The sequence below is a fragment of the Leiobunum rupestre genome, chromosome 6 (genome assembly GCF_980474605.1).
Source record: "Leiobunum rupestre chromosome 6, qqLeiRupe1.1.hap1, whole genome shotgun sequence".
NCBI classification, from domain to species: Eukaryota; Metazoa; Arthropoda; class Arachnida; order Opiliones; family Sclerosomatidae; genus Leiobunum; species Leiobunum rupestre.
Genome location: NC_143389.1, coordinates 31,982,835 through 32,008,300, shown reverse-complemented (window position 1 = coordinate 32,008,300; position 25,466 = coordinate 31,982,835). Strand labels below are relative to the sequence as shown.

At 36.9% G+C, this 25,466-nt stretch overlaps 1 protein-coding gene across 2 annotated transcripts; it reads right to left on the bottom strand.

The window, feature by feature from the left end:
- Nucleotides 1-569: 569 nt before the first annotated feature.
- Impbeta11 (importin beta11) lies at nt 570-7,589 on the bottom strand. 2 transcript variants are annotated; one of them, XM_090177826.1, is made up of 19 exons: nt 6,894-7,589; nt 6,725-6,825; nt 6,379-6,655; nt 6,070-6,307; nt 5,926-5,996; nt 5,674-5,866; nt 5,476-5,526; nt 4,894-5,076; nt 4,550-4,835; nt 4,310-4,473; nt 3,449-3,489; nt 3,308-3,373; nt 3,086-3,250; nt 2,830-3,022; nt 2,601-2,761; nt 1,885-2,091; nt 1,440-1,657; nt 1,289-1,373; nt 570-1,214 (listed from the first exon to the last, which is right to left on the bottom strand). In XM_090177826.1, exons 1-19 carry the CDS (start codon nt 7,029-7,031, stop codon nt 1,047-1,049), a joined length of 3,006 nt encoding a protein of 1,001 aa, XP_090033952.1. In that variant the 5' UTR covers nt 7,032-7,589; the 3' UTR covers nt 570-1,046. The 2 variants fall into 2 exon arrangements, with proteins under 2 accessions (XP_090033952.1, XP_090033953.1); XM_090177827.1 differs by lacking the exon at nt 5,476-5,526 and having other exon boundaries at nt 571-1,214; nt 6,894-7,588.
- Nucleotides 7,590-25,466: the final 17,877 nt, after the last annotated feature.

Genomic DNA, 25,466 nt, shown 5'->3' with positions numbered 1-25,466 from the left:
AAAGTAAGTGGGCCCAAAGCTATTTAGTTCTAAAATGGGATGGGGAACAATTTTCTAATTGAAACTAACTTTGTGTCTTTAATTGTTCTCGAAATAAATTTTGAAGACCTTGAAGACATGTTTCAAGGTCATGGAAATTTCCGTTGTCAAGTGACCCCCTTGCACGTGTTATGTGTCCTGAAAGTTTAAAATTCCTAGCTAAAATACATTGTATCGTTTTCTAACACCCTATATACTAAACGTACAAGTCAGACAATTGTTCAGCTAACTGAAACTGGTTAGATGAATTACCGCGTTGAGATAATGAAAAGGATAAACTTATATCAGATTTCTGGGTGAGGGGGATAAAAACGATTAACCTAATCAGACTAATGCAATATCTTCAGGTATCTGAAAATTGTGACCTGAATAACCCGATCAGTTGAGAGTTGGAAGCACTATATTCATTTGAAGCTGTCAATTGTTGTTCATAAATATATGAATAATAAAAGCCTAAAATGTTTGCCATAAATAAACAAATGACCTGTAACTGCAATTATTATTTTTCCATAAAATACAAAACCAGGGAAAACTACATTACAAATTATAGTGGCAGTTTTTAAACAATGAATTTATTTATCTCTGTCTCTTAGATAAAGGTATACCTATAAACGAATATTTTCTAAGATACCCTGGAAGTTAAATTTAGTTTTTTGGGGTATTATTAAAGCAGCCTAACTCTGCATACTGAGATACTAGAATTTAATGGTCATCAAATATTTAACTCCAATACCTGTTATATTACCATTTGGCATTTCACTTTTGTAAATTAACCTATGAATTATTAGGTTCCAATAATCGGGGGTTATATTATTTTTGTAAGTTATATATCTTCACGCGAAACAATCTAGAAAATAGAAACACTCGAATCTCCATTTCATTTACACCAGCCTATTTCAGCTTTTGTTACAAACGCAACTTTCGTTTACAAATATTTACATTATACAAAGGATAATTTTTTTTGGAGATTTACAAAAACATACACGTATTGTTCTTGTCTGCCTGACTCAGCCTTGCCCAAAAAGATACAAGTTCAAGCTTTCCAGCGTTTCACTGTCAACGGTACTCATTAGCTGCTCGAAATTTACCTGCCCCAAATTTTGTTGCACCAGTGCCATTTGAGAGCTCAGATAATCACGTAGGGCCACAGTCATAACTGGGTCCTTTCTTGCCAGCTTTTAAAAAATACAACTAACATATTAGGACATTTAATTAAGAACCAGAAAGTCCACAGAAAACAAATGCCTACCTCTCTCTTCCTCTTATCATGTTCCGTTTCATCTTCCTCTTCTTCATCAAGCCTTAAATTATCGTTATTCGAAACCAACAAAGAGCTAAATTCAATTTTTCAAACTTAAAAAATTATTCCTATAAAAATTACAGCTGTGTTCTGTACTTACTCTCTGAAAGCTCCAAGATCATCAGCTTTAATAATGTCATTTAGTACCTCACATATTGACAAAACAATCCCACAAAACTGATCTTGTACAATGCTGGAGTTGCTCGTGACCAGTGATGTGAGGGCCAGACCCAAAAGTTTACGCCTCTCAGTTGGTTGTATAAGGGGCATTTTATCTAGCCAGACTTCCAGTAAATGTTTCAAAATCTCTCCTTCTGTCTACAAAGTGAAAACCTTGAAATAATTCCTGAATTACCATAATTTCAGTGTAATATCATGCTTCTACTTAAATCGCAACAAAACCTTAAATAACGCAGATGTGTAATATACTTCTACTTACATCACACCAAAACCTTAAAATATGCGGATGTGTAATATGCTTCTACGTAAATCACACCAAAACCTTAAATAATGCGGATTTAGGTAGGTTTATCTATTTTGATTACCTTTCCTAGATCCATAGCTCTTCCTTGTAACAAAGTAGTGAAGCACGCTTGATTATGTAAAACCACACGTGAGATTAAAGATAAATGCATGGACATTAAAGTTGGCAGTTCCTCAGCCTTGAGCACTTCAGTAAGGACAAAAGGAAGAATGGGAATAAACAACTGAGGCCCATTTTCCGGGAAGACTTTGAATACAACTTCAACAACCTATGATTTCACAAGTACATTAATTAAGTTAAAAAGTAACATTAATTAATAGTTAAGTTAGCAGTGCTATATGCGTTGTTAAATTGTAGGTTAAAATAAAAACGTCGTTATATTTTCATATATTTAAATATATGCAAATATATAAGTTTTTATTTTAACCTACAATTAAAGTTAAAAAGTGTTATGGATTTTACCAAAAGCATGTCATCTCCTATATTTGGCAAACTATCTAATTGATATGCACCGTATAAAGAAGAGTAAGGGGACACTCTCTATGGCCTTCTATTTAGTGCTAAATAAGTCAAGACTATCATTTTGGGGAAATAAAGGTAACTTTAGGGTTACCATTATTTATAATACTTTCTCCTGTGAGATCTGGTCATTCTTCACAAGGGGCATCTTTCAAATTAATTCCCTCCACAACTTTTACTTTAAATAAAGCATTGAGTTCAAAAACTCTCCCCTTGACAGGCTTTTGGTACATTATACGTCAACAAGTTGGTTCTTACCCTCATAACCATAGTTATACCTTCCGATCTCATATCCTTAATTAGGGTGCAAAATGAAAGCACTAAATCATTTCCAACAATTTGTAGAAATTCCGTTGGGGCTAATAAAATATAAGCCTGAATTATCTGCATACATGTACGGAGGTTTTCCGTACCCAGTTCTGAAAGATGGTAAAATCCCAAATGAACAGTTGTTTCCCTAAAAAACTTACCCTTATAATTGACTTACCAAGTAGAGGTAGTAAATTTTTAGAGAGTGTGAGAAGTTCAGGGGTAAATGTGGAAGTATTCTGCAGTAAGGCTCGCCACAGATCCAAGCCATCCTCCAATAAATAAACGTGGCAAGGTTGGCTGACATCGGTGCTTAGGGAAATTACTGGAAGTAGAAATGGATGCAGACCACTGCTTAGGGTACCCAAACCCTACAGAGAACTATCGTTAAAACTGAAAATAAAAGTTTAACTTCAAAATTCCATCATACTGACCTGAACAAGATGGACTAACAAAGAAATTATGGCACATCTTAACATATTGTGATCTCCAGACGTTTCCCACAGTAATGGCAAATAGTTAGCGAGCTCCGCGGCGTATGGCTGAATGAGGCGAAACATTCTCTCAATGACATATGAGAGAACGTAAAGTACAGCCATCTGCCAAAACGAAACTTGAATTATTTCAAATTGGTGATAAACAAATCATAGAACTACCTTAGTATCACATTCTGAGACTTGGCGTAGTAACTGATATAGTTTATTGATAATAACTTCCAAATACTGCAAAAATTTAAAATAAAAATTTAAACAGATTGTTTTAACTTTTAAGAAAAAAATTGTACTGAGTATACTAACTGGCATAAATTGTTCTGTACTGAAATCAAAATCATCAACAGGTATTTGAAATGTTAAGAAAATATTTCTTATTTTAACACGTATATTTGACATAAGTATGATAGAAAATAATATCCGTTAATTTGTTAGACAAGTGAATAATTAGAAGTGTTTGTAATTAACTCCTTCATGAACAAAACGAGTGTTTATAGTAGTCAATGTTATATTCCAATTTAATACAGGGTTGCCACAGTTTTTTCAGTCAAATTCCCTGACTTTTCCAGGTTTTCCCTGACCATTTCCGTAGATTTTCAATGATTTATTTTGTGTTAAGATTTTGTATTTTTTAACCAATATTTTAGTAAAAGTTTCCTATTTGTCACCGAAATTAAATTCCATGACTTTTCCCTGATTTTTATACACATATTCAAATTTCCTGACTTTTACAGGAATTCCAGGTTTTCCAGATACCGTAACAACCCTGTACAACCAGTGCTCGAAATGGACTTATTCACAAACCAGAGCGTGTTTCCTTTCAAAGCTTCCAATTATTCTGAAAAACGGGAGCTGTGCAATAAAAAATAATCTTTACGAACCAGGAGAGATTTGAGGAAAACTTTTATGAAACGGAAGGCGTACTGGTGCGTTCCAGTCCATTTCGAGCACTGATTACCAATGAAAATTTATGCTTGGACTGTTCCTTAAGAAAACAAAGGCTAGCAACACTGCTTTCCCTCAGAGTTCTAAAACCAGTTTGACAGTTGTCAGTCCTTAGCTGCGTTAGGATTTATTAAGTAGTTAGCGAAACCGATTCAGTAAAAAATTTAAGTGTTATGAGAATGCTATGTTACTTATGGTTAAAAATAAGTAGAAAAAGGATATCTTCTTTGAGTGAATTTGCTGCTGTTAATTTGACTACTAAATCTTCCTGAGGATCCAAAAGACATAGTACAGCTTCATAAAACATGGGCCGGTTTTTCACAGAAAGCTTAACACCGACCCATTGACCAGCTAACCAGATAATTCGCCTACGAATTATTCTATGCCTAGGAATTTAAAAAAATTGTTGTATCAGTGACCCGTGACTCAATTTATAAAAGAAGAAATAAGGTAAATACCAACCTCGGGTCTTTATTTTTAAGTTCCGGGATCAAAGATTGAGAGAACCAATTATCAAAATCAATGTCCCCAAATAAATCAAAGGCAGTTAAGCCAACTGCATTGTAGACAGCGTCTTTGTGCAAAATGGCTTGCAAATCCTGGGTAGGGCCCATATTTTGAACATTTTGTACCATTTCCAATATAACAGGAGTTACTATTTGCCTAAACTCATGAAACAACGCTAAAAACAAGACTTCTGTACACGGCTTTAGACTAAACTTCCAGGCTTCCCCACCCTCGTCAACAGCTATATGAGGAGATTAAAATTAGACCAAAGTAAATAGTTAAATAAGATGCCAGATTACCAAATTCCTCAGGAGAAGTGTCCCAGCAATTAAGGTCTTCTTCGGTGAGAAGAAAATAGTGAGTGAGAAGCCTCCTGCAAATACCCACTAAGGTATCGTGAGTGAAAAATTCTTCTTTGGTTTTGCATGCTGCCAATGTTGCTTGTTCTTTCGATTCCTCAGCCAAGTAACGAGCAACGACCCCTAAAATATAATTAATTAAAAATTTTATATTTTTTTAAAGTTCATTCCTTGATGATACGTTAGTTAAGTATTTGCAGAAGAATCAAATATGTATTTTACGAGAGAAGTAATCACTTTAAAAATGTACCTTCACAGGCTCTGGCTGATTCTTAAAGCCATTTCAGAGGGAAAATAGATTAGTAAATAAGTAAATATCTTTGTGCAGGAGTGATAATAATAATAAAGATAATTGGCGGTTATGCTTATGAAAAACTGCATCGACCCTGCCATATATAGATACTTCTCTAGTAAGAAATATATTATTCACATCAAGTATTAGTAAGACAGCCTAAAACATGTAAAATAAACAAAGATCTCGAGACTTTCCAGGGAGGATAAAAAAAGACGAAAAGGCAATACCCAAATCGTTACTGAAATGCCTGCTTGGTTTAGAGCCACTTCGAGACTCAGCTGCTTGCAAAGAAATTTTAAAGACGCCATTAGACGCGGAAGAAATAGAAATAAAATCAAACAACAGCAAGGACGACAGACAATGTAATGGAAGAGGAACAATAACCCAGTTGGCAGTTGACTAATTATACTTATGAAATAATTTACCCTCGGGTTCTTTGGCAATCCTGTACTCGGCGCAGAGTAAAATGGCTTTGACAAGATTAAAACATTGAACGATGAACCGTTCGAATATTAAGCCATTTCCCTCTTCGGTGAAACAAAGAGAAACGGTGCATTCCAGAGTTGGTTTAATAAATGGGACATACGAAAAGGGGTGAACTTCCAAAACATCGTGTAACTAAATGAACAGAAAAATTACCCAACAAAAGTTATCTTTTAAAAACCCTTGAAACTTACAACTTTAGTTAAAAGGATGATGTATTTTTCACTCAGCTCAGAGAGTTGGTTTTGCCCTTGAAATGTTTTCCCTTAAAGAAGAGATAGTTATCACAAAGGTAATAAAAACCTGTCAACAAAAGGTATAAATACAAATTTACTTACTACATTCTAAAAATGGTTTTATGATTTGAAATACAAGGGAAAGAAAAGTAACAGCGTCTTGCACTTCTCCTGGTTCTTTAAAACCGTGTACGACTAATTTTCGGATAACTTTAAGAGATAAATGGGATTTTTCTAACAGAACTCCTACATCAAACTGCTCCTGCCTCATGTGTTGTAAAAACGCTTCTGTGTAGGTGTTCCATAGATTTAAAACGTAGTTGAAGATATTACTGGTAAGCTAATACGAAGAAATACATTATTAGCCTAAATAAAGGATATAGTAATTTTGCTTAAATATTTATTGCTAACCTCATGAAAGATTCGTCTGTCTCCAGCCAGGCGTTTAGAAGAAAGTGATTTGATGACGTGGTGCAAAACTAAAAGAGTTCTTTGTTGGTAGAGATCATCAGCATTGCGTACCGCCTGCAGAAGTGTGGGTATGAGCTCGGGCCATTCTTTTGGGCAGTCAAATCTGGCTACTTTCGAAATTAACACTGCCAGTTGAACAGCCAACTGATTGACAGGCTCTCCAAAGTTTGATATCAGTCGATCTCTGATAACTTTCTTTTCTTCTTCCGAAATTGCACTGATATAACAATTAAATGCCTTTACTAGGGGCATTAAAATATATCACTAAGATTCAAGTGATACGTACTTGGGGGCTGTTTTTCTCCAATATCGCTCTACCCCATTTTTGAAGTACAACACGGCAAGCCATCTAACATTACGATCAATAGAGTGATTGAAAAAGATAGACTATGTCCAAAAAAAATATTTGTTAATACAATTAATAAAGCATAGAGAGCATTGATAAATATGCTAACAAGAAGTGTTGAATAAAAACCAGGCTCTGTTTCCCATTGTTTTAGCTGCTGCTCCGCTGGTTTGAATAGTTCAGTATTTTGAGAAGCTGCTTTTGAAAGGGTTTCTAATACCATCGAACTACCATCCAATACGTTCATTTTAAAGCGTTTCTTTCAAGACTTTAAATCTGTAGAAAAACCTTGGTATCGAAACGATAAAAAAAGGTCGGCATTTAACAACGATTTAAGTCACCAAGTGCGGCATGTTTTGACCGATTTGAGTCATTTGACAAAACAAACCATGACAACAATAGCCAAGGCCTAACAATCCACTGGTTTCTTAATTTTGTTGCTTGAAAGGAAAATATTTTAACGGATATTAATTCATTTTCATATAGGTGTTTGATAAACAAACCCAAAACTATGAAAATATTTGACTGACAACATAAAAAAATATTATCATCACGGGTTGAGAACCAAGTTCCCAATCGCGTTGCACGGTTGCAGTTTGCAGCTTGCCAAGTTATAAGTACAACAGCAGCAAGGTTCGTAGAGAAAAATAACAGCACTAGACGGATTCTTTTCGCTTGTTCTCAGACTAAAAGTGTACTCTTTTTACGCAAAAACGTGCCGGGGATGAGATTTACTCTGCCCCTTTATAACTATTCGCTTGTTTCAGAGCATAAGGCTGCTCTTAATCTTCCACATCAAAAGCAGGAACTCTTATAACCCTGCTCTGTTCATGTGTTACCTCTAATTGCATTTTTTTTTGGTACATTTTGGTATTATTAAAATTTTTTTCTTTTCTTGTTTTTTCTCTCTTGCCCATATTTTAACCATAGAAATCTCATATGATTTTAACTTTCCTCATAATTGTTATATTCCCTTAAATCACGACCTGTAAGACCAGTGTTTCCACTCTGCGGTCGAAATTTTCGCCTATTTTAGGAGCAATTTTACCAGTTTTCGCCGGTTCTCTATGATTCCATTCAAAAATCACCACGAACCAGTAAAAAGGTGGACTACGTTAGATTTTTTTTTTATTCAAGGAAGAAAGACTGATTGAGTCTGAGAAGACCGCGAGCCCGGCGAAACACCATCTGATTAAACAGGGCGAGATATGTCATATGTGTAACGGCCACGCAGGGCCGGCTTGGTGTTTTGCGGGGCCGGGTTCGAAATATACTTGCGGGGCTCTCGACTTTCGGATTTCATAACCCCTATAGCTTTACCCTCCCTTTTACACACCTCCGTTTTACCCCCGAACGTTTTATTGATCAAATATTGAACTATTTTAAGTTTCTAACATTGGAAGACATTAATTTTATTTTTCATAGTTCATTTACAGTTGTAACAGTTACTTGTTACCTATACCCTTTAAAATTGACATCTAGATCTTTTGGCAGAAAAATCTTTTATTACGCCAGCAAACTCTAATGATTTCACCACTTTATTTTCGATTCACAATAAGGCTTATGATGACAGTCTCTCTTGGCTTATAGTTGATCTTAGATAGTTTTTAATTAATCATTAAAGATCTTTCTGTTGAGGCTACTGAAACTGGAGTGGTCAACAAAATTTTCAAAGATATTACAATATTAGGGTACAACCATGTAATTTTTAGTTATATAATATAAAGTATCAATAGCTGTCAAGACTGTTACAGGAATAACATCTTTCAACAACTGAAACTCTTCAAATAATTCTTCTCCGTCTACATCGTCAATTAACGTCGTTTCAAGATTTTTACAAGAATTTTGTAGATCTTCCGAAATGTTTTTTATTGCAGCCCCCCTATATAAAAAGCCAAATACATCTTTGTGCTCTCTGTACAGTTTAAATCTACTTTCCATGGTGGATAACGCGTTATCAACTAATTTTAAAAAATAATTCGTTTTAAATTGAACCTCACCATTGTAAACTGTTTCATCGGGACCTTCATAACTAAAAATTTTCTTCTTTTTTTCATGTCCTAACTTCCCTAAAATGGTTGAATATCCAATTCAACGATAATTTTGAAATAAAAAATACAATTTCTGCTAAAATGTTTAGTCGCTACGTCCATTGTCACTTTTTGGTTTTGCTGACTATATTAACTTTGGTCAACATTTCGTACCAAATAATCAAACTAACGATGCAATCAAAAGACGTAAGTTCTTGAAATAAACCCTGAGCCTCGCTCCTAATTTTCACATCTGGAGCTCTTTCTGAAATCTCGCTTAGGGCTTTTAAAAAGGCCGGAATTTGAAATCTAACAGCTCTAACCTGGCAGGCTGGCCACCACCCTCCTACGCATTGTAAGTCGGCCACCTGGATAAAAGGCTATAAAAGTCGCTTGATGACTTAGGCCTAAGGTGGTGACTTGGGTATTAGCCTAGCTGATTATTATTATTATTATTGATTGGTGACAAAGTTACGCGTTCGAACGATGATTCAATCGCGCACACAATTTTATCTTCTTCGACACCCGATGACTGAACCTTGGAGAAGGGAAGTATTCTGGAGTGTAAAATCCCATAGCGGTAATAAGAACGTCCTTTCCCGCCTATTGCTGTTAGAATTACCCAGACTACCCCGGTTAAACCGGTTTTTGGTCGGACGTCAGCTTTATCTGCCGTCATTCTGGCTTGATGACGTCCGACCAAAAAGAGCATGATGGGAATTTTACTAAGCCGCAGGTGGCGCCCGACTTTTCAACTCCAGAATACTTCTCTCCTCCAAGACTGAACGAAGTTCTCTCTTAATTCTTCGTAAACCCTACAGTAGTTTTCGTTGCTTATAAGTGTGCCAGTACAATTCCTTTTTTCGAAATTTTTTGAAGGTGCATCATTATCTTTATCGGCAATTTCTTCATGCTTTCTTTTCTGCGCCGCTCGTATAGTTTCTTCCCATATATTGGAAATGGACATTGGACACCTGAATTTTTGTTACCTTATCTATAACTGGATTTTCCAGGAATTTCCCGTTAAATGCTTGAAAGTGTGAAATACCGCGAAACCAGCGAGGGCCCCGCTGGCCCACTACGCTGCGGGGCCGGTTTATTACAAAAATAGTCACCCGCTTCGTTTAATGGTTTCTTAGAAATTTTAGATGCATAATAAAATAGGTGAAATGATCCCACAATTTATTTGAATATGAAAAAAATGGTTGTCAAAATCATTTATTTTCTAATATAAAAGGAAATTTGCGGGGCCCCTTAAATTCTAGCTAGCGCGGGGCCGGGTGCAACCGCACCCTTTGCACCCGCATCACGCCGGCCCTGCGGCCACGCCAACGGGGGGATACGTGGGGACAGGGTGGGGACACCCGTGGCGGAAGTATTCCGACCACCCGTTGGGGAATTGGTGGTCGTCCTCACACGACCATCCACAAACTCTGCCTCCAATGGACTGTACGCGTTATTCCAATGGGCCTGCACGCGTTATTCCAATGGGCCTGTACGCGTTATTCCAATGGGCCTGTACGCGTTATTTCAATGCAAAACAGTACTAACTTATAAGGGTTGGGAATTTTCCCGGTATTTCAACGCTTTATAGGCTTTTTTAACCATACTATGTCATATTATATGTCTTCTGTGTGATGTTGACTTCTACATCGTCGAATTTATTCTAAGTATTGGCGCCTGACGGCGCCGCGCACTCACTTCGCTCGAGCGTTGGGGGCGCGCGGCGCCTCCCCAACCCCATACTAAAAAAAGCAAACGTCAATTTGGCTAGCGAAAACTAAATTTCGTGCCAGGTGGGGAGAGGGCTTTAGCAAATTTCAGTAAACCACGTTTTAAAATTTTCAATATATTTTCAAATTTCAAAGTAATAATTACATAAAGATAAAGATACCTAATTATTAATTAATTTTAAAATAGATTGAGAATATTTATTTGTTTTAAATAGCTGAGCCTGTTTAATATTTTTAAAGATATCGAGCCTATATTTACTAATTTTAAACATATAGTATTCGATTTATTAACTTCAAATAGATCGATCCGTCTTACTTGTTAGCTGTTACCTTTAAATAAAGAGAGCGTACTCTAATATTTATTCATTTCAAATAGATCGAGTCTACTATTTATTAACTTCAAATATATCGAGCTTACCAGTTATTAGCTTGACATTACATAGATCCAAACAAGGTATCATTGAAAAATTCATCTTATTGACACACTTAGGGTAATTATGCCACTTATGTTTCCACGATATTCAGTTTCCGCGTTATTCCGATTTAACGTTATTCCAATTGCCCCATTTTTTCCACGTTATTCAGGTTCCAAGTTATTCAGTTTCCACGTTATTCAGCGTCTTCGTCTAATTAGATGTTTCAAAATCATTTTCCACGTTTTTTAAAGGCTAAAAAAAGTTCTTTAGATGATTAAGCTCTGTTTTCGCAATAAAGTGTGCGACTATCGCTTTCTGAAAGCAAACAAGTTTATTTTGGCTTCCTCAACTTGTCAATTGTTCCAGTAGCGTTTATCAGTGAAAAATAGGCCTTTTCCCATCGAACCAAATGTAATCGTAGGTTTCAGATGATGCTCTACCAATTTCCAATTGACACAATTGGTCTATTAGTTAGTGGTGACATTTTTTTCTAAAAGCATGAAAATATTTCCAGAAAGCGTTGAAATTTCACAAATCAATGTCCCCCAGGGTAGTTATAATAAGTTATTTAACCATAAAAATTTCACATTTCTACCTTAAGTAGTTTTTCTAAAAAATCACTTGTCCGAACAAAAAAAACCCCTGTATAGCGTATAGGATGGTGGTGGCCAGTCGTTCATGCCACGCGAGCTAACCGACAGCTCCCTACACCTACTACCATATGTAACATAATCACTCATAAGTATGCCATAAAAGCATTTTCGTTAATGAAACCTTGTTCACGGGATATGACGTAAATTACGTCACTTACAATTCCGTGACGAAATACGCGTCATCAACTTTACTGATGGGAAACGGAAGTTAGTGAGAATTCCTCGCGCGTCTCCGGCTTTGCCCATGTCCAGTTTAGCTCGTGTCTCGCGATCACGAGATTTTGTTTCCTGGGTAACCTTTTCAATAGCGCAAGTATTATAAGCATTTTTGCATTTTTGGGTCCGCTTAATGTATGTTCCGCGTGAAACAAGGTCTCATTGAATTTTTTTCAATGGAAATGTTATACAGAGGCATACTTATGAGTAATTATGTTACATATGCTACTACTAGTACCGTTAACCAAGGTTTTACGCGAAGGGGAAACAGGAGATCTCGGGGTAAAACCCCTTCAAGTAATATAATTAATCACGGTGAATGGGACGGTTTGGAACAGAGAGCGCGATTCCAAGAAGGTACGTCGAGATATTTCTTGAAAGGTAGCTCGGCCTAAAAGCTTGACCCTTTGTGTTTTCTTTGGTAGTTATGCCGCCTCTGTTCAAATTGACAGCTTGTAAAAGATTTCGAAGGAAGGTCGCCAAAAAGTCACCTCTACTTTAACCAGGGAAGCTTTAACGCCTATTGAATCGTGCGACCTTGGATTCCTTCCTCCCTTTAGTGGACGATAATCCCTCTTTCTTGGGATTTTTAGCATGGCTACGGAGTGCCAAGTCCCTATTTTTTTCTAATATTATACATGTATATATGCTTGATATAATGGGAACTGAATGAGCCACATACTATAAGTTATTTCATGATAAATTAAAGATATCACTTTTCAACATCATGTTATATTTATAATAATATAATAATTCACCTATTGACTTATTTCAACAGGTCCAAAATTTTCAAAAGAGCTTTTGGTAACAGTTCGCTTCTTTTATAGATAGATTAATTCAAATTATACATAATCTGTACACACTATTCAAGATAACGCTGTTTTAATATCGAAGCTGAAAATTTACCTAAACGTTTCAATCGGTAGGTGAAAGTTTTATATTTGTTTGTGATTATAAACTCTCTAGTGTGAATTTTTATACAGGATGAATGTTAAATGTCGAACTGTATTCTATGATGAGTACTTACTACCGCAAATTTAGGGGCAGGGTGAATGCTTTATGTTCGGCTGTGATTATTTACTGTGTTCGAGACTTTTTGGGTACGAATTTTTATACAGGGTGAATGTTTAATGTCGAACTGTATTGTAATTGAGCAGACTGTTCAGGACCCCTGATAATGGTAGGATGTTCTACTGAAACTAGTCGGGCAGTGTAAATATATTTTTATGCTTTTAAAATAAATCTTGTGCACTAGAAAATATCGTGGTTTTATATATTTTTTGTTATTTTAGTAATTCTAGCGCAAGTTGCTAGATTGAAATTTTAGTTAAGAGAAATAGTAATCAGACTGCCTTATTCAGATCATCGTTAGAAGCCTATCAGTGACATCTTGTTAGTCTATCTCTCCTGGGCAACGATTCTAGAGATAGCGCTAGGGTTTCTTTAATTAATTTCTTTAATTGCTTTTATACTCTAACATGGCGAAGTATTTTCAGGCGCAATATGAAAAGAGACGTATTTCAGCGCCAACGTAAAAGCTGGTTCGATCAATAGAATAATTTTTACGCCCCCGTTATTTTTGTCAAAAATATTATTGTAAAAAAAAAGTCATTTTAATATAAGTTCGTATACTCCATTGTAGTTTGTGTCCAAAAATAACTTTAAAAAGTAAGAAACCAGGTATAGCATTTTAAACATTTTATTTTTAATAACAAATTTAGGTAGTTTATGGGAATGGATGCGACGAACGAGTGAAGGACGTAAAGTTTTAGACTCGAGTCACCAGCTAGGTTAGGTTAGTCTAGGTTAGGATAGTACTGTAAAAACGCCAACAAGTAAAGACCATGTAACTGGGGAGAAAACTTAGCTTTATTAAGGGAAAATACGCGGTACTTCGGCCGATAGGCCTACGAGGCGAGAAAACCAATAGTTCTTTTTATAAACTTACGTGGCCTTCTTGTTGAAATGTTGCTCTTACGTCACAGTCTCTTACTTTGACAAGCCTACGAGCGCGCGCTACAGTCGCGAGGAATATAGCTTTTTCTAGAGTGCGTGCAAATCGCTCGTGCGAGGAATACACTAATAAAGCTGGCTCTTGTGACGTAAGAGCAACATTTTAACAAGTTGGGCAAGACCACTTTTTATTTTATAAAATCAACTATTAAGACTAACCACGGACTGTAAATTTACAGTCCATGGACTAACCGACAAAACGATTTGAAAAAGATAAAAAAAATAAAAAACGCGATGCGCGAGAAGTTAAAAAACGCGACAACAGAAACGAGAAATAAAACACGCGACCACAAAATGGAGAAAGACTAAGAAAAAAAGAGGTGTCATAAAAGCTGATCATTCACAATAAGTTTGATGATAATTTAAAAGGAGGGAAATGGAAAAGAAAAGGAAAAAAGGGGGAAGGGGGACATCAAATGCTTGTGAACAAACCACTACCCGACAACCAAAAAACCGTCTACGTTCGAAAGAGACGAAAACCGAGCACTGTCAAACGCGGCCGGGAAAAACACGAAGTCGGGATGACCGCAACAACTACGAAATCCCTACCCGACAAAAAACGAACAATCTAGCTATAAGTGAGTTGCAGGCTAAGAAAGACAAAATATATAGTACAGTCGGCGCAAGGATACCTCAGACCATTTCCGGCCAGTCGACCGCGCGTAATTTAAATTTGACCACTTTACAGTCAATTTCAAATTTCGTGATTTTCATCGTATTTTCACGCCATCTAGGAACCGAAATTGGAATCTATTTTTTAATTTCATGTTGTCATGAGTTTAATTACTGAATGCAGCTAAAGAAGGTTCGATAATTGAAGCTCAAAATATTTTAAATAGCCCAAGAGGTTACTACAAAAAGCATGATAAAGGTTTATTGTTAACAAGTAAAGATAAAAATATAATTTTAAACGTCTATAGCTCATTAAGACAACTTTACCCCCAAGAAAGCGTGGTAAGTATTTTAAAAGAAACTGCCGATTTAACTGGTAAGACGTAGAAATAAATTTACAAAAATAAATAATTATACATACTATTTTATATTTAAGAATGATAGGAATGCCTTATCTTTTAAATTTGCTCGCCACCACAATTATGAAATTAAAAAATAAAGATTCCAATTTCGGTCTCTAGATGGCGCTAAAAGACGACAAAAAGAGCAAAATTCGAATTTGACCGTAAAATGGCCAAATTCAAATTTCGCGCGGTGGAATGACCGGAAACGATCTGAGGCATCCTTGCGCCGATTGTACTATATATTTTGTCTTTCTTAGCCTGCAACTCACTATAAACACTAAATTATCATTTAACCCCGCTCAGTAGCTAAATTAAAAATGAGCCGGTTTTCTTCGGTGCGATAAATCTTCTTGGGAAGATACGCTGACCGTGCTTATATGGAAAACGTAAAACTATTACCTTTTCCTAAGCCTTTCTCAAAACGTGTTTGTTCGTTTATGCACGTGCTCCTTGTTTGTCCGTTATGCTTCTTAAAATTTCCACTAGGCGCGCTGGGGTCGCCCATTGGCTTTTGTGATCCGCGTTTTTGAGTAAGTGTCATATCCAGGAAGCGTTAGCTTCTATTATTAATCCAAGATGAAACCACTATGGAAATTCGGAACAAGTTGGCAAGCCAAAATATACCTCTCCTCGGAAGCATTGTCCCTAGTGGTATTAATTTCTCGAGATGACCCTCTAAGTTATAACTCCCCAATTCATAGTTATTTACTAATAACGTAATCCCGGTTCAATCCCGCCCGGTATAAAATTTTAATTTGAATTAAAATAATTGAGACGAAACAACCGAGATTAATTTATTCAGAATATTATAAATTAAGTAGTTACAACAGTGAGTTAGACGTACTAAAACAATGCACAATTGACTAACCCTATTTACGGTACAAGTTTAGCAGTTAAATATAATACGAAGCCAATTTTAATGAAAGAAATATCTACAGAGGGTATTTGTATTTTTGTCGCTTACGAAATACTTGCCGCATAGTTAACGCTCATTTTATTTCAACGTTCGCCCGATCAAGATACCGTAGATATCTGGTAGTGGACGACTCGTAGACTGTCGGAACCATCCTGTTGACGTTGTGACACATACCGCATGAAAAAGACCAAAACCGTCCAATTTCCACACCCAGGATATCAATGACTGCATTAGGAATCGTAGATATCCAAATATCCACACCACCAAAAAACTTATTAACAAGAAGCGAAAAACTTACCATTCACAAAGCACAGAAAGCCACTAGACTATACGTATATCAATAAATGACCGTAGAGGGAATAGTTAGGGTTCTTTATAAATAAACACAAACGAACCCAATTGATGAACTGCATTAAACATCTTAATCAGCCGAGAAAACGTTTAAAATAAATTACGACCGAGTTGAAAACCAGACCAACTTGATATGTTGTTAATAAATGAATTATTAAGCTTGAAAACCAATACGCTAAACCTAATAGATAAGAATATACGACTGAAAAAACTAAATAAATTACAAAAAACTAACGGGTTCTACCCTTTATCTTATCTGCTGACTGCGCTAAAACAAGATTTGACCATTAAATTTTTTGAAAATGCGACGTATACACTTTGAAGGTTCCGTCAAAAATTATCCTTTCCCAAATGTAAAGGTTCTCAAAACATTAATACACAAAAAATAAGTAAAAAGGTTCCCCCAAAAAATGAACCATTTTGCGGAAGAAGTAAATAATTTTAAAAGAATAAAAGATAAAACAAATATACAACCGCAAAAATAAAACGTCAAATAATAGAAGAAAAAAATCTTTAACTCCATTCATTAAAAAAACCCTAAACAAAAGTACCAAATTGAAATAAAGCAACTTATTATATTAAACAAGATTAAGTCTTTATAATTTTTTCGTAAAAAAACCACATTAGGCCTTCACAATTTCATTCGTAAAAAAATTCAAGACTTTGTTAACTATTATGCTTACAATGAGTGTCTTATTTGCAGTATGGCTTGAAGTTATCGTTGGTTCTGTGGTAGAGCGCTCGACTGCCTAACTGAACGGCCCGGGTTCGAAACCTGGGTGACGCATTTGTTTTTAATCAAATGAGAAATCGCTAAATTAGAATTTCTTCGATGCAATAATTTAAATCTTCCACGAAATCTTGCTCTATTTCAATTAAACCAAAATTTCATACTCTATTAAATACGCTTTCGATAAAGCTGAAGGTCTAATTTTCAATGAAACGTAATAAGTGTCGGTGGTTCTGTGGTAGAACGTCCGCCGGTCAAACAGGCGGTCTCGGGTTCGAAACCCGCCCGATGCGATCGCAAATTGATACTAAGACGAATACCGTGAACAATTGGTGGAAACCCTGCCATTGGATGTTGAGAGGTAGCATTACACTCAGCACTCGGTCCGTCCCAAAGGTCAATAAGAAAGAGTTGGAGAGATACCACCCGTACATACACACCACAAACTCAACACCCACAAACGTCATAACAATAACACAACATTACCACCCTACACATAAACATTACAATAGCGAAATATCCAAACCACTGAATTAAACCTGTCGTGACGGCGAGCGTTGACGAAAAAAAACCACCAAACCAACCCCGACTGCAAATTAATCCGTTAACGCTCACCGTCCCACGGTGGTTTTGCAAACACGGTTTTTCGACTTTGTTCCCTAATTACTAGCAACTGCGAACGCAGAGATCTCGAGAAACTGCGTACGCAGTGATTACACTTTGCACCGAAAATGCGAACGCGTTCGCAGGCCTGACAGACCCACAGACAGACCCACAGTCAGACACGGTCGTTGTATAACCCCTCCTAGGGGACTTTGTCCCCTCGGAGAGGTAAAAATTGCTCCTCAGCCCAGCCAACAAACAAATTCACGTAACTTGATTCAACCATAAGTTTATAATTACGTTTTATAAGTGTGTCAGATAGTCGAAATAATTACTGATAGTGATGTGTGGAGTGAAGTAGAATTGACGTCATACCTGAAAAGATAAGCGCCTTTAGCGAGAAAAATACACAAATTAAAAAAGTTATCTCGCGCCAATTCTACGCTTCGCAAAGGCTCCCCGCGCGCGCTAAAAAGCAAAACGCGGTCATTAGGCCTAAAACATATTTTGAAGTCTATCCAAAAAGCGTGGTCATTCTAGAAATAACCCTGAACCGAGGGGCTGATCACTCCGCGTAATCAGTGTACAGAGCCGTACCTTTGACTGTACTAATGCCAATACGCGTAATCTTTGAAGTCCCTGCCTTTGGCAGTGCTAATCTAAGCGTAATCCGGTGTACAGATTTTCTAAGTGGTTAGCCCCTCACCCTGAACGTTTATTATTTCGAAATAATAACAAAAAAACAGAAGGTGACCAGTTTTATAATTCCCAATAATAGGAGATGACCTATTAATTCAAGGTTTATATCAATTTTGATTTCCCTATTCCCTGGATTTATATGTACAGCGACCACAGCGACTCCGCTTACTACCGCAGGGCCGCACGTCTATGTTTTATGTAGAGTCCCTTTGCTCGCATCTAGTACGTAGTCTAGATTATCTTTGCCCTGGAACGAGTCGAACCGTCTAACCCCCTCTGGCCTCAAACCCTCAATCCCAGGGCCGTGCTTAGAGGTCTCGCGGCCCCGGGCGAAATGCATGGGCGAAACTGAAAAATTGTGAGTGTAGCGGCCCTCCGGTATATACATCTCTATGGTAAAATTTTAGCGGCCCTGGGCGACCGGCCGGCTCGCCACCCCTTAAGCACGGCCCTGTTCAATCCTCTAGTCTCGCTTTCCCCCGTGTACGGTAGACTACCTGGCTACGCGGTAACGGACCGGGGACTCTGGAGTTACGGTGCCTAAAGAAAGAGAGATAATACGGTAAATTACGAGGGTCTTCTAGGCTATGGTAGTAGTCCTATTCTTGTGGTACTCATAAAATAAAGTTAACTATTTTGAATACGTGTAAAGTTAATGTTACCAACATAATCTAACTTCTAAACATGTAGTCAAAGATGGGCACTTGTTTTTCCTATCTATCTTTTTACCTCTCAAAATCATTAAGATGGCGCCACTATCACTATCCCGACAATTTTTTTTTAAACCCCACAACATTTAAATATCAATTTAAAATAAAAAATGAGTACTTTCTATCAAATAGATTTTTACCTTTCAAAATTTTGAGTAAACACCACTATCAAATTCCTATCAATTTTTATCTAATGGTTAAGTCTATATATCAAATCAAAATCAAATGAGTACTTTCTACCAGATCAATTTTGATCCTTTCAAAAATCTTTACAAGATACCTCTATTAAATTCCAATTACACCGCTTCGAACCTGCGAAGGTGCAATTTTCATTTTTGACGACTACTTTTTTCTATTATACTGTATATTAGATTATATATTATGTTAATAAGTAATGTTTTATTCAAACAGCTTTTACGCGGCATGACGTATCATACTTCCCCGTCACGCCCTCATGATCAAATTTCTCGTGAAACTTCATACCCATAACTGTTTCATCATAATATTAGACCGTAACTGGCCGTCAATCGTGACCGCCGATCGGAAAAGATGAAACTACAATTTCTCAACCCGATGACGACAGAATGAAGGGCTTGATTGTGAATACCTGACCTTCGCTAAAATCAATCAAAGTGAGACTTAAATCAAATGAGAAAGGGATGCTTCCCCATTTTTATATTTCGAATAATTATCCCGTGATGGAAAGAATGAAGTAAAGAGGCGGGAAAGAGTTTAACGGGAGACCCTGACTTGTATAAACTAACAATAGAATTACACATTTACCCAAAATTAGATATTTACCCAAATTTAACCACCTTTGTCTAAATTTTTTTTGAATAATTTCATAAGGGGGGGGGGGGGGACCCTTAGAATCTTCGATTTTTCCATGTTAATTTACATAGATAAATATATTACTTTAGTTGTCAAAAACGTTTTCGGTTGCCATGGTAAAACCAAAGCCCATCGCATTTTTTCCATTTGGGGTTTAAGTTACATGAAGGTCTACATAATCCCTGAATCTAAACAAAATCGGTGAGTTACCCCTCGGGTAGTCTCCTTGTTAGTTAAACGCATATAAGACATTCATCGCCGCATTTTAAAAAATAAAAGTATTTCACAACAGAATTTGTTTTGGTCCATTCTTAGACCAGGGAGTACAGAACGGGAGATGAAAAGAGGTGGGTTTTTTGGTTCTGCTGCAATGAGCTACACTTCAGCAGGCGCCTCTGCAAAATACGGGACACCTCGACTATTTAACGCCATCTATTATCAGCGGCCATTCGGTTTTTGTTGCGAAATTCAAATTTTACACTCACGTGGTGCAGAGGTGGGCAAAAAGTTGCGAGCGTTCGGAAAAATGAGCATATAGAGTTTTAAACACGGCTTGCTCAAGTGAGCGAGTACTCAAGGCAAACGAGTTTATTTTCTCTATCTCTAATTGAGAAGCCTCTGGGCGAGCGCCGAATAGTTCGCTCCGGCGTTGATGGCTGACGGCGCGCTGAGGGAGATTCTCCCCTCGACGGGTTAGTTCCCTCACTTTTAAGCGCTCACCGCGCGCTGAGCGAGATCTCCCGATCGTCGGAATAGCCCCCTCACTTTTAAGCGACGCGTTAGTACCCTCAGTAGAAAGCGCTGACGCAGCGTTGAGGGAAAATTACCGAGAGAAGGAATAGTTCGCTCAGATTTGAGCGCTAGCTACGAGCGGATTTTGATCATGGTGAGCGACGGTAAAGTTCGTTTACGCAAATCGCTCACAGCGCGGCGAGAAAAAATTTCAAAAATCAAACATTAAACTATTACTCGGCTATGGGTTTATTATTTACTTTTTTTATTAATAAAATGAAGGGTACTCTAAACGTCGGGAGTTAATGATATCTCCGATTGAATAAAATTCAAAGGTTCTTCCGAATTTATCCAACGATAAACTAGACTGCAAATATTCCGTTTAGTGTTTAAAGAGCTTTATTAAATATTAAAAGCCACAAATTATAACAATAAGCGCTAGTATACATTCTTTTGGTCTTGACAAACTTGGCAGGTGAAATGGGCTACGCGGTACGCGTTTCTTCATTTTTAGGGGATTGTGGCTCGCGCTACTTTAAAGGAAAATATTAGCGCGCTCTCAACTTAAATTAATGATCGGTACCATAAAAACAAGTGGACATTTACTAACCCCTAATCCAACTCATTTGTAAATCTCCAGAATTTAATAGACAGTTTTAGCAACTACCTACAGGGGCGGTGCCAGAAGATTCTTAGGTGTAGGCTAATAATGTTTATCATTTGTGGGCCCCCTGTTCCTCAATATTGGACTTAAAATTAAATTTTGCAAATTCAGGTAATTTATTTATTATTTGATATTAGTGCGGTTTTTAAAATTTTACAGTATTAACTATCATCACATATTTTATTTGAATTTAAAAATCGACTTGATGTGGCCCCGTCAGATCGATTTGTGGGCCCCTATTTGAACACAAAAGTAGGCTATAGCTCGGGTTGCCTACCCCTAACGCCGCTCCTGACTACCTACACCGGGATTTTATTCACAGTGAACGACGACAGAGTTCGTTTACGGTAAATCGCGAAGAGCAAACATTTCAAAAATTAAACTTCACATTTGACGGTATGAACAAGTTAATAATAAGATTATTTTTAATGTATATGTAAAATATAATACAATATCTTTGCATATAACCATCTTCGATTTTGTCCATTGTTTATGACATCGACCAAAATAACCATATCATCAAATGATCAAGCTAATTGCGAAGATTCACGGTTTTTAAATAATAATTTTTTTCAGAAAAAAAGGGAGGGGTTGGAATTAATATAATGGCCAGCCTGTGCCAATATTAAAACTGTTTTAGTTCCAAATTGAGGTAACTCGATTTACGCGAATTTTCTTTTTTGCCGTTTTTCAAACTTCCTTTACACTAAAAATATAAATATTACAAATAGCGGCCAATGTATAGTTACAAAGTTATCGATTATTTTCCATTTTTAAAAAGCATTACGTTATAATTTTTTTTCCAATTTAAATAATATTTTTTAGATACCTGGTTTTGAAACTAATAGCGTTCTTTTCGTTTTTATTTCACACCGAATTTTAGAAATAATAAAAATGTTTGAATAATTCTAATGTCTAGTTTGTGCGGGTAACAAAAATCAACAGTGAAGAAGCTGTCAACGATCACCGTCAAGCTCAGCATGTGGGGAGTGGGGACCCGCTGGCTGCCGGTGAGTATGAACAAGGAATAAGGGGGGTGGCATTACCAAGGTAACCTATTTAAAGTTACAATAGACAGTAGGCTATAATCACTATGCTGTAAACATCTGTGTCGCGCGAAAGCGATCCAAATGTAACGACTGACGATTACGATAAAAATTACATCATTCTTCCGAACTTCAAAAGGGCGTTATTTTATTTCTGGGGGGGGGGGGGGATTTCTATTTGAACTTGTAATAACTTACACACAAATATTTTCTTTACATTTTTCTGTTTTTATTGCTTACGATGTTACACTTTATATACAATATTGGAAGTATTTCAATAATTGATACCTACAAAGATTCTCAAAAAAAATTGTGTGGATCGTGTCATTTTCGCCTAATTTGGTATGCATATGTTTCTTAACAATGAAACGAAACCAAAATTAGTTACAGACATACGCCAAACGAGGAGGCAATGAACACCGCTAATGCCCCACAATGGAACATTTTGAAAAAAAAAGGATCCACCGTGGAACTTCGTATGTCATTAGAAAGTGTTCATCTTGTAAAATACGGAAGCGAACTTAAAGCCTGAAACTGAATAAAAAAACTCAAGCCACAGTCGAAGTACTATAACTCCAAAACTATGGACTCGAAAAAATTAAACTTCGAAGGCGAGAAAAATTATGAACAGCTAAAGCAAAAAACACGAAAAAATTAAACTAAGGAAGGACCGAAATACGAATCGAAAGACGCAGACTTGAGAAAAGTCGACAAGAAACTGTAACGAAATGAGAAAGGAACCTACTATTTATACTATTATTGTAGAAAGGATTACGAAGCGAGGTATAAGTATAGGAAACTTCGAAATTGCCCTAGCATTGGCTAAGACCCAAGGGAGGGGCGACTCATTGGCGTCAGTTCGGAATTCTGGCGTTGACCCCCCGTCATATGACGTTAAGAAGTACACGCTATTGTTGAAATTGAAAACTGCGAGAATGAAGAAAATGGGTTCGATGCTAAATAGAAAAAACCCTCCATCGACTGTCCCCCTATTTTAATATTTTTGTCAGGTGCAGTAACGAGTAAGTGGCGCCCTTGCTGTCTGGAATGGGCAGTGTTGAAAAAAAAAAGCCCAAAGTGGGAAAAAAGGTTTGCAGAGCCAAATAGGATTTTATGAATCGGGCCAAGCCGCCAATTCAATGCTTTTGAATTAACTAATATTATTCTAATGTCTGAATATGTCGGCTATAGATTCCAAGGTTCAATAATATCTAATCGGCCCGATTAGTCGCAACTTAGTAAATAGTAACACAGAATAAATAAATATTGTAAATAAATGTAGTAAAAATAGCTAATAATACCATTAGTTAATAATATTGTTACATAAGTATGACACGTCTTATTCTTTATATGCAAAACGTTTACTGATAACTAGCCACAAGAGACACTCTATACAGGGTCTTTTTTTTTGCTCGGAAAAGTGTTTTTTTTTCAAAAACTATTTATAGTACCGATTTCAAATTTGGAAGGTCAATTCTCTATACCGGGGGACATCAGTTTGAGAAATTTGAGCGTTTTCGGTAATGTTTTTCACCAATTTTGAAAAATTATTTTTCGACCACTAGGTGCGAGATAAAAAATTTCTATTATAAAGTTGTAGGCCGTCATCGAAAACCCTTAAAAATTGTTCACTCGACGAAAAACAATTTATTTATCAGTGAAAATTCGAGCTTGAAAAATTTACAAGTTGGTGAAGCCAAATTACGATTGTTTGAAACGATAATTGAAACCGAATTACCTAATCCAGTTGAAACTTTGGTTAAAAAAACGACCGGATTTAAAAAACACGAGGCTATAGGTCAATCCTAAACATGCATTGGGTATTTAAAGGAAAACTTTGGGAGATTATTATCAGTGTTTGATAATATTCCGAACTATGCCTCGTTATTCAGTAGCTGAGCGTACCGAGATAGTTGCCATTTACTATGGAGAAGCAGCGCAAAACCTTAGAAGAGTGACTGAAATCTTCGCAGAAAGACATCCAAATGGAGCACCATCTGTAAATACAGTAAGACGAGCAATTCACGATTTCAATCAATTTGGTAACTTGCAACCTAGGTTTCGCGGATTGGGTCAACCGGATTTAGACTTCGAGAACAATGTACTCGCGTACTTTGTGGCATATCCTCGTCACAGTTGCGCTAAAGCCGCTGCTGATTTGGGTTGTTCTGCAAATCGTGTGTGGAAAATTCTTCATAAGAATCGCTATCACCCATACAGAGCTACGCTCCACCAAGGACTAATTGACGGAGACCATCAAAGACGTTATGAATTTAGCAACTGGTTACTAAATGCTGTCCAAGAAGATAGACAATTTTTGCGCCATGTTTTGTTCTCCGACGAAGCGTCATTTTCTAGAGATGGGCCCTTTAATCATCAAAACAGCCATCTTTGGTCTGACATCAACCCACATTGGGGTTTTGAATATCATCACCAGGTTCAATTTGAACGGGTCAATGTTTGGGTTGGACTTGTTGGAAACCGTTTGTTTGGTCCCTTTTTCCTGCCGACGAACCTCAACGGCCAAAGGTATTTACATTTTCTACAGAACGAACTGAGTGACGCAATCGACGACCTTCCATTGGCTGAAAGACGTCAGTTGTGGTTTCAGCAAGATGGCGCCCCTCCGCATTTTTCCCGGCAAGTAACTGAGCACCTCAACAACGAGTTTCCTGAAAGGTGGATAGGGAGAAATGGTCCAGTGCATTGGCCAGCAAGGTCACCTGACCTAACACCGCTGGATTATTTTCTCTGGGGATTCGTTAAAGCAAAGGTATACGCCATGCCCATTGAAACTAGGGAGGAACTCATTAGACGAATAATCAGTGCTTGCCGAGACGTCACACCAGAAATGGTAGAGAAAGCGTTTGAGAACTTAATTGTCCGCGCACAAACCTGTGTTGCAGCCAATGGTGATATTATTGAAAATGTTTTGTAAAAATTTATGTGAATAAAATATCTGCATTTAAAAACCAAACGTGTACATTTTTTCAAGTGTGAAAACTCTACTACGTTTGTATTAGACTTGTTCCCTTTTCAATTATCGTTTCAAACAATCGTAATTTGGCTTCACCAACTTGTAAATTTTTCAAGCTCGAAGTTTCACTGATAAATAAGTTGTTTTTCGTCGAGTGAACAATTTTTAAGGGTTTTCGATGACGGCCTACAACTTTATAATAGAAATTTTTTATCTCGCACCTAGTGGTCGAAAAATAATTTTTCAAAATTGGTGAAAAACATTACCGAAAACGCTCAAATTTCTCAAACTGATGTCCCCCGGTATAGAGAATTGACCTTCCAAATTTGAAATCGGTACTATAAAT

Coding starts and splice junctions, on each gene's coding strand:
- Impbeta11 (XM_090177826.1), bottom strand. CDS start 7,031: ATGAACGTATTGGATGGTAGTTCGATGGTATTAGAAACCCTTTCAAAA. Junction 5,867..5,925: donor TCATCCTTTTAACTAAAGTT/GTAAGTTTCAAG, acceptor CTGTTCATTTAG/TTACACGATGTTTTGGAAGT. Junction 1,658..1,884: donor GAGCTATGGATCTAGGAAAG/GTAATCAAAATA, acceptor TTCACTTTGTAG/ACAGAAGGAGAGATTTTGAA.